Source organism: Gossypium raimondii, chromosome 12 (assembly GCF_025698545.1).
Source record: "Gossypium raimondii isolate GPD5lz chromosome 12, ASM2569854v1, whole genome shotgun sequence".
NCBI lineage: Eukaryota > Viridiplantae > Streptophyta > Magnoliopsida > Malvales > Malvaceae > Gossypium > Gossypium raimondii.
Genome location: NC_068576.1, coordinates 45,638,380 through 45,648,045, shown reverse-complemented (window position 1 = coordinate 45,648,045; position 9,666 = coordinate 45,638,380). Strand labels below are relative to the sequence as shown.

Below are 9,666 nucleotides of genomic sequence, written 5' to 3'. Positions count from 1 at the left end.
AATATAGTAGAAGTTAGACATGATAGCCCCACAACAAATAAAGGGCACTTATGTCCAATTAAAGCCATTTTCAACAGTCCAAACCAAAGAACCTATGCTACCCATGTCATGTCAACGTCTGGACATATAATCATATCATAAACCCTTTCATAATCAAAATGTTCACTAATAAACAACTTCAACCTAACCTTTTCAATTTTCACTATTTTATAAAATATTCGAGTTTTGAATCACGAGTTAAATAACACCAACTTAATTGATTAAAAGTTAAAATAAATTATATTATCAAGAAAATATTTTTATCTTGTTATATTTTTTAAAAAATTAATAAAAGATTTGTATCTCCATTAATATTAAGCATTTTCTAAGTTTGGTGTCATGAGTTAAGTGACACCGAATCAGTTAATTAAATTACTAATTAATCCCTTAATATTTCAAATAAATTATATTGTTATGAGAAAATTTTAGTCTTTTTATATTTTAGAAAAACCAATAAAAATTACATACGAAAAATATTTGAACCCATATCACCAACATCAATAGCACATCAACTAAAGCTTTATTGATTGAGTTAATGTTACAAGTCAACTCGATACTAACTAAAGATTGATAAAAGTTTTTTATTTTTCTTTTAAGGTAGGGCTCTACTTATGATTCACAATCTACAATTTCAGTTAAAAGAAGCATAAATTAAGCACGAATTTAACTCAAAAGTATATATAAATTAAACACTTACCACTAAGCATATAATTGCATTACGTGAAAAGGTCAATTGGATAAGTGTCTTCAACCGATTATCATAGCATTTATACTCCTTTTTGTCCACCGAAACACCAAACAGCTAATAACGTGAAGATACTAATATAATGTTGCTAACTTTGATTACTGCCTTTTTGTCGATCCAAAGGTTGATTATTAAAGCTACATTTATTAGAGTTGTAGTTGCTTCCATACATTAAAAATGAACGGTACACGATTTTGGCCTCCATCTTTCCAGTGACACTGCAAGTAACTTTGGCATCATTGCAAACTTGATTAATCTAGATGTCGTTAATAGACTAGGTCTCTTTAAGTGATATTCTATACATCATCAAGCTTCCAGAAATTTCAATTATATCCCTTTTTTGTTCAATATATAAAAAATAATATTTAATTCCATAAAGTTTTAAAAATGTTTCATAATAATAAAATCTAATAAAAACAAGTGTGAGTAATTTTACCATGTTTATGGTATGATAAATTTTTTTCTTGAATTTAAGAGAAGTAGAAAATTTAAGGGCGCTTTTTTGGTAGGTGGGAGAGAAATCTTTTATATCAAAGTTTTCGAAAATTTAAAAATAAATTTATTTATTTAGATAAAATAATAAAGAATTTTAAGAGATGATTTCAGTATTTTTATTTTCTTTTTCAAATTTTATCTCATTTTTTCATTAAAACATCTTGTTCTACTATAAAATAAAAACTGAATGTCTAAAATTCAATTTTATTTAATTTCGATGTAATTTTAAATTTTGTTTTATTAAAATATTTTTAAACTTCTAAAAACTCTAGTGTTCCATATAGATTATTTTTGTATTATTTTTTAATATCATTACAACTTCTTTTTATAATTTTTATAATTTAATTTTTCTAAAACAATTATTTATCTAAACAAAACAAATTAGCATTTTAAATTTATAAATTCTAAAAAGTAGCATTTTGAAAATTTCCTAAGTTTTAAAATTCTTCATCAGAAAAAGTTTTCGATTAAAACATAAAAGAATGGTGTGGGGGTATTTATAAAATATGACCTCGACATTTTCCGTGTTTACATCTCTTGTATTACATTAACAAATTAGGCTCACGACTATATAATAAATACTGAATCAATATTAGATATCGACATTAGAGGTGTTCATGGGTCGGGTCGGGCCTAAGCATAATTTTAACATATTTATGTTTGCCCAAGTCGGCTTAACCCGAAATATGGGTTTAAAATTTTGTCCAAACCCGTCTATATTTATGAAAGGCTAACCCAAATCCATTTTAGGTCCGCCCATATTATTTCTTAAATTTTTAATTTTTTATTATATTATTTTTATAATTTTTTATTTGTTGAAATGTTTTATATAGTCATCTTAACATATATATTAGAGCAATATTATATATTTAGTATAGGTTTATTTTTTATGTGTTATAAATTATATAATATATAAAAAAACATAATATAAAATATTATAAACTTAAAATTGGGCCGGGCCAGGCTCGAGCCTTGAACGTTCAAGCTTGAGCCTAACCCGTATTGTAAATGTGCCTAATTTTTTTACCCAAATTCATTTTTCGAGCCAATTATTTTTGTTTAAACCCTCCCAAATTTCGAATGTGCGTTCGGGGTAGACGAGTAAACCGACCCATTTATACTAGACAGTGTACTTCTACTCGTTGTATTTCCATAGAGACAATATATTGTGGAATATAAAATTCCGTATACATATTTTAAGATGTAAACCGAATTTTTACTTTATTTAGTAAACATGAGTTTTGTTGGACGGATTAATTGATGTAATCACTGTTGTAATTTTAAAAAGCTTAAGACATTTAAAGAGTTTCAAATTATTTTGCCTTTTAATTAAAATTTACAGTTTTATTAATCAAATTGCACTTGCATCAATCTTTATAAAGTATTTTCAATGTATTAAAAGTTTTATTTGAAATAAAAAAAATTAATAAATTTAGTTCTGGAGTTTGTTTAAAAGATATATTGTTGAGCTTTGCATTTTACTAACTTCAGTCCACTGATTAACACCAAATAAATTGAGGTCAAAGATTGAGAATTCCGTCAAATCAAAACCGTACGATCAAATTTCCTGAAGAAGAAGTTATCAGATACGCTAGGACCCAACCTAAGCAGAAGAAGAATTACGGGTTAAACTCTGCTATTAGTCCCCATACTTTTCGAAATTTATGAATTTACTCCCTCTACATTAATTTTGTCATTTCTAGCCTCTGTTACTTTTCAAATTTTGGAATTTTAGTCCTCACCAATTGAAGTCCATTTTAATTCAAGTTCTGATATTTTCAAAATCTAATTTTCCAGACATATTATCATATGTTTAATGGCAATTTAGCATGTTATTTCCACATTCATTTAATGGATTGACTAAACCCATAACGTTTAAAAAATACAGGGACTAAGAGAGGAATTTAATCAAGAAGTCCAGCTTTTTCAACAAAATTGGGGTACTTTGGTGATTTCATCATAAGGGTCATTTAGGTATCGCAGATCAAATCGGCAAATAAAAAGTTATTTGCTAACACTTCCTGGAAAGACGGTGACTCCCGCCACGTCACCATCAATCCACTATGTCCACGTCGCCTCCACAAATATTAAAATCTAAATAAAAACAAAAGCACATCCGACGGCCCAATCCCTCTTCCCCCTACATCCAACGGCGAAAATTCCCAGTTCTAGATCCTTCCATTTCCCCCCTTAACATAAAAAATGAAAGTAGTAATAGAGTTAACTAGGGTTAGTCAATTTAACTCAATACCAAGGTAAGGGCAAAAACTGAGTTAAAGAGCGTTTCTCGATGAAGGAGAGACCTAGCTGAAAGGAATTAAAAAAAAAAAGATAGAGAGAGAAAGAGAGAGACAAGGAAGCTTTACTGTGTTTGGACAACTGTGTCAACTCGGACGATTCCTTGCCTCCTTTTACACTCCCCCCCTCTCCCTGATTCGTTCTCTTTATTGAACTCGTCCACTTGAGATTTTATTTCTGTTTTTTTTTTCTTCGAAATTAAAGTTCAATCGGCATTTCTTTGTTACTTTTCCTTCAGATCTCGGAATTTGGTAAGTTAATTTTCTTCAATTCGTAGGTTCAGTGTCGGGTATTAAGTAGAATGGAACGTTGAAGATCAATGTCTTGAGTTTTTATCCATGTTATGGTTTATTTGTTGGAATTAATTGAAAATCTTTAATTTTCTTTAGGCGTTCTTTTATTTACTGTGGAAGTTTCTTGGATCAGTTATTAATATGGATGCATTTTAAGCTAATATTCATATTAGCGGCTTCCTTGCCTTTTAGTAGATTCCTTGAATATGTTGAAGAAATGCATTAATTTCACTCTGTTTTGGATGTGAGATTCTGTTTGTTTTGTATTTCACAAATGCATTCATTGTAGTAACTACTACTTTACTAAGCTAAATCTAACGATTTGGAGAATGCTTTGGCATATATAATGATAGTATTTCTTTTATGTGCTAAACCAGAATAGGGTTTTGAATCAAATCTTGGTTTTTTTACAGGTTTTCTGGGCTTCCATTCTGTTTATGGGTGCTAAAGATGGCTCATTTAATGTAGTGTAGGGATAGATCTTCATTTTCTTCTGCGATCTGTTGTCTGGGTTTTCTTTTTTTCTTTTTTCTTTTCTCTTTAGCTTCTGTGTTGGGCTTTTTGGCTTTGGTTTTTATTATTTGATGATTGTTGGTAAATTAGAGTTTTTTCTGGTTCATTTGCGATTGGCTTTGGAGTTTGGGGTCTTCTTGAAGGACAAGAAGTTCTCTTCCATCCTCTACTCTGCCTCCGGCTACCAGGAAAGCCGTGATCGGTTTTTCTTGATTTTTCATGTCGCGTAAGTTGGACAGTCCTGTTCAAACTCAGATGGCTGTGGCAGTGTTTAATAGTCCTCTTGGAGGGGAATATCCTAGGAACAATGCGATGGAAGAGAAACAACCTACCCGAAGAAGACGGGTTTTTGTTCAGACTGAGACCGGCTGTGTCTTGGGCATGGAGTTAGATCGCAGTGACAATGCTCATACGGTTAAGAGAAGGTTGCAGGTTGCCCTTAATTTCCCTACAGAGCAAAGCTCGCTGACTTTTGGCGATGTGGAGTTGAAGAATGATCTTAGTGCCGTTCGGAATGATTCTCCACTTCTCCTGACACGGAACTATCTCCATAGAAGCTCCTCTACTCCTTGTCTTTCGCCTACTGGAAGGGACCTTCAGCAGAGAGATAGGAGTGGTCCTATTGAGATACTGGGGCATTCTGATAGCTTTAACGTATTAAAAATTCTGGTTAAGGATGTTGTTAAGGCGATTAAGATGGGTGTTGATCCACTTCCTGTTCATAGTGGCCTGGGAGGTGCCTACTACTTCAGGAACCCTAGAGGTGAGAGTGTTGCAATCGTGAAGCCAACAGATGAAGAACCTTTTGCACCAAACAATCCGAAAGGCTTTGTTGGGAAAGCCCTTGGACAACCTGGTTTGAAACTATCTGTCCGAGTAGGGGAGACAGGTTTTAGAGAAGTTGTGGCTTACCTTCTGGACTATGGTCATTTTGCAAATGTGCCTCCGACTGCTCTGGTGAAGATTACTCACTCAGTCTTCAATGTCAATGATGGGGTGAATGCACATAAGCCTCTGAAGAAGAATCTGGTTAGCAAGATTGCGTCTTTCCAACAATTTATACCACATGATTTTGATGCTAGTGATCATGGAACCTCAAGCTTCCCCGTTTCTGCTGTGCACCGCATAGGGATACTTGATATACGAATATTTAACACAGACAGACATGCAGGAAACCTTTTAGTGCGGAAGCTTGATGGTATTGGGAGGTTTGGTCAGGTAGAACTCATTCCTATTGATCATGGCCTTTGCTTGCCAGAAACTTTGGAGGATCCATACTTTGAGTGGATTCATTGGCCTCAGGCTTCAATTCCTTTTTCCGAGGATGAACTTGAGTATATAGAGAAGCTTGATCCTATTAAAGATTGCGAGATGCTGCGAAGGGAACTCCCCATGATACGGGAAGCTTGCCTACGTGTTCTGGTTCTCTGCACAATTTTCCTCAAGGAAGCTGCAGCCTTTGGTCTCTGTCTTGCTGAAATTGGTCAGATGATGAGTAGAGAATTTCGAGCTGGAGAGGAGGAACCTAGTGAGCTAGAGGTTGTTTGTCTTGAGGCAAGGAGGTTAATTGCAGAGCGGGAGCTGTCATCTCCTAAGTCTGAAGTGGGAGATGCAGAGTTCCAGTTTGAAATTGACTGTGAGGAACCAGAATCGGAGTTCATCCCAAAAATGGCAACTGATGATTCTATGACCAGAGCATCATTCCAATTTGGAAATGGATTTGTGAATAACCACCACCGTTTACCACTTTCGAAGCTGGAGGAATGCTTTGAGGAAGATGAAGAAAGTGAATTGGAAGCTGAGCAGAATGGTTTTTCTCCTTTCGAAGCTCTTGAAAGGATCCCATCCATTTCGAAGCTTTCAATGTCACTTAGAGATACTTGCTTAGGTGACAAGAGCCAGAAATATTCCAAATTTTCAGGAACAAAACAAGAAAATGGTTATCTTACAAGCTCATCCGGGCATAGGAGTGCAAATGAGCAACTTCCTGCAAGTGTGAGCTTTGTGAAGCTGGCTGACCTGAATGAAGAGGAATGGAACTTCTTCTTGGAGAAGTTCCAGGAGTTGCTGAAGCCGGCATTCAGTAAACGAAAATCTGTTACAGTAGGTCAAAAGCAGATGCAGAGGCTTGGTACATCGTGCCAGTTTTGAGATTGAGGTGATACCAAAAGAGGCAAGTTGAGTTGAGTGAAGAAGAAATAAGAGATTGTAAGTTTGTTGGGAGTTGAGATGCATGGATTGTTAGGATAGATACAGTGATATGGATTTTGCATGGAATGTTGTAGGATGAGTTCCCCTGTAAATATTCTTTGGCTTCAGCCAAGTGGAGAGAGAGCTGAGGTTAGTAGAATTGCTTGTATTTTTTTTTTTTCCCCTTAAACCCTTTAGCTTTGATTTTCTTCCTTTTGCCCCCTTTTACTTTCCACCTTAACTTTGTTTGATAAATAATCTGTAGATTGAAGTTAAAAAGGAAATGAATATTTATGTGACTTTGGGCATTTCCATGGTGGAGATTATAATTATAATATTGCTCGTAGTGTATAATCGCATCCCATTTTTTATGAATATATGTGACAAACTAGTTGAATCCAACCATTTTATCATATTTTGTATTGAATTCTGAAATAGTGTATTTAGGGAGATGAGTGTCTTGCATGTATTTTGTTATTGAAGTGAGGTTAACAAACAAATATAATAATTCAAATGTTGTTGATAGCAGTGCATGGTAAAAATGATTTGCGAAGCAGATATTATTAAATTGGTTTTGGGGTACAGCTGCAGTTGGTTAGGCAAACGGCGGTATTTGCTAAACATAGGTTGATTATCATTGATGTCATTTTCATTGTTCGGAAAGTGCTTCTGCCTGTCATCCACATCTTGTGTGTGGATGACTTTTTTCAAAGGAAGAGCCACATAACATGTAAATATACATATACCACGTTTATGTAGATTATGAAGTGGATTAAGGGTGTTCATCAACCTACACAAATCAAATGCCATCAGTTTCCGTTTAACCAAATCTTTGTGCCAAAATCCAGTGAAGGAAAACTTCTCAACAAATGGATGTTATTTTTACTAAAAACATGATAGAGATAACTCTTTAAGTAAAATTAGTATTCAAATCAAATCAAAATCTAAAAGCAACGCATATTAACTCCATAATAAAATATCAAATTAGTACATACTAAATATGAACCAAGTCAAGATTCATTTCATTACTTTTCTTTGGTTTCCGATATTAGACTAGATTTATATCCCTCTGCAAATTTAATTTATTATTAATGTATAATATATCTAATGATTAATTTTGTCTAAATGAATTTATAATTAAAATGAAATTAATTGAGACATTGCATAAAATAGACACACATAATGAATGTGCTATATAATTTGATAATACTTTAAACACGAACAATAATGCAAATATGACAAAAAAATTGAACGGCCATCACAAATTTTAAAAGCATAATTATTATTCTATTTATTTCTTTTCTTTTTCACTCTTAAATTTGTATTTTTGTCAAATCACCTCAAAATAGATAGAAAAGTTAATGTTAGTTAATTTTACTTATATCACATACGTGGATTACCACGTGATGACATGTCAATATTTAATTAATTTTGAAATTTTAAATATATTAAAAATATTTTATAAATTTTATACTTTTAAATAATTTTAATGATTTTTAATTTTTAAAATTAATTATATGCTCATGTGTCATCCACATGGCAGTCAGATATAAACCATGTTAGCAAAGTGAAAATCGTTAATTTTTCCAACTATTCTAAGGTGATTTGACAAAAACTCAAATTTAAAAGCTAAAAAGGTGAAGGCTAAAATGTCATTTTATAAAATTGAAGGCGAAATAAATCATTATACCATTATAAAAATATATGTATTTAAAAACTATGCGAACACATAAATTATTTACTATATTGAGTCACTATGAAAATATTATGTAAAATACCATCATCATAAAATACATATACGAGTTTATAAAGAAAATATATAAACCAAAGAATTAAAATGTAAATGTATGATACTTTTGAACAGACCAAAAATAAACATAATTAAAAAGTAACATGAATAAAATAGGTAAAAACCTCTCCGGTCCCTTTTCATTTTGATATTGTGTAAATTAGTCCCTTTAGAAAACAGGAAATTTAATTAATGTCAATTTTGAAAATGAATAACTAAGGACAATTAATTATGGTGTTCATGTCTATCGTCAATTGTACATGATTTTGTTTGGTATCATAACAAATTTAGTCATCGATGTTTATATATTTTGTCAATTTAGTCTTGATTCTAAAAATTCAAACATTTACACATTCACATAAATGTTTGGGCAAAATTTTTAAATCATGACCAAATTGATAGAATGTGTAAACTTTGAGGGTTAAATTTGTTATTATACCAGTTAAAATTCTGTACAATTGATAGAAAACATTATTAACGTGTGAGTAATTGTCCTTAGTTGCTCACTTTAAAATTGACAAGGATTAAATTGTTCGATTTTTTAAAATGGACCAATTTACTCAATATCGATATTGAAGACTTGAAAATCTTTTTACCAATAAAATAGGAATACATAAACGTGATTTTAACATAAAATAAATCCCCAACTGACTTTTAAATTACTAATAATAAATTAAACTTAAACCCTAAATACGTAAATTTACCTTTAAATTTTCTATTTTAAAATTTAGTTGTGTTTGTTAATTAGCGCTTCTTAATTCTCAATTCTAAATTTGGGGACAACTTTTATTATTTGTTATAGATAAGAAAGATTATATATGATTTTAGTATTATAATAATCATATTTTATATTCCATTTATAAAATAAAACCAAACCATAATGTAAAATTAAAAAGTTTTACTGTTTTTAAATAATTGTTATGGATAAATATATATATATATATATATATTCATCATTTTAAAACCATAATGATGAATGGCCATGATAAGTATATTGGCAAAATAATTAATGAAAAAGTAAAACATATAATCGTAATCCTATTCATATTTGATACTTATATTCAATTCAAGTAATATAATTTGATTACAACTATTGTTACAATTAAGCTCGATTTGTTGAACTGTGTCATGAATGTATAATCTGAAGTTATCTTTTTTGAATATTCACTCTACAAATTCGAACTACAAAGATGACACATAAATGGATACATCCGTATAATATATACCAATTTATGTAGTTTGCTTTTGCGTATTCTAATAAAGGAATGCATGTGATGAATTCATCTACGAATTTTAACTCAAAA

General features: G+C 31.4%; 1 protein-coding gene across 1 annotated transcript; it reads left to right on the top strand.

The window, feature by feature from the left end:
- Positions 1-3,579: 3,579 nt before the first annotated feature.
- On the top strand, positions 3,580-6,881 carry LOC105764443 (phosphatidylinositol 4-kinase gamma 5). Its single transcript, XM_012583008.2, has 2 exons — positions 3,580-3,828; positions 4,284-6,881. The coding sequence occupies exon 2, from the start codon at positions 4,603-4,605 to the stop codon at positions 6,532-6,534; it is 1,932 nt and encodes a 643-aa protein (XP_012438462.1). The 5' UTR covers positions 3,580-3,828; positions 4,284-4,602; the 3' UTR covers positions 6,535-6,881.
- The last annotated feature ends 2,785 nt before the right edge of the window (positions 6,882-9,666 follow it).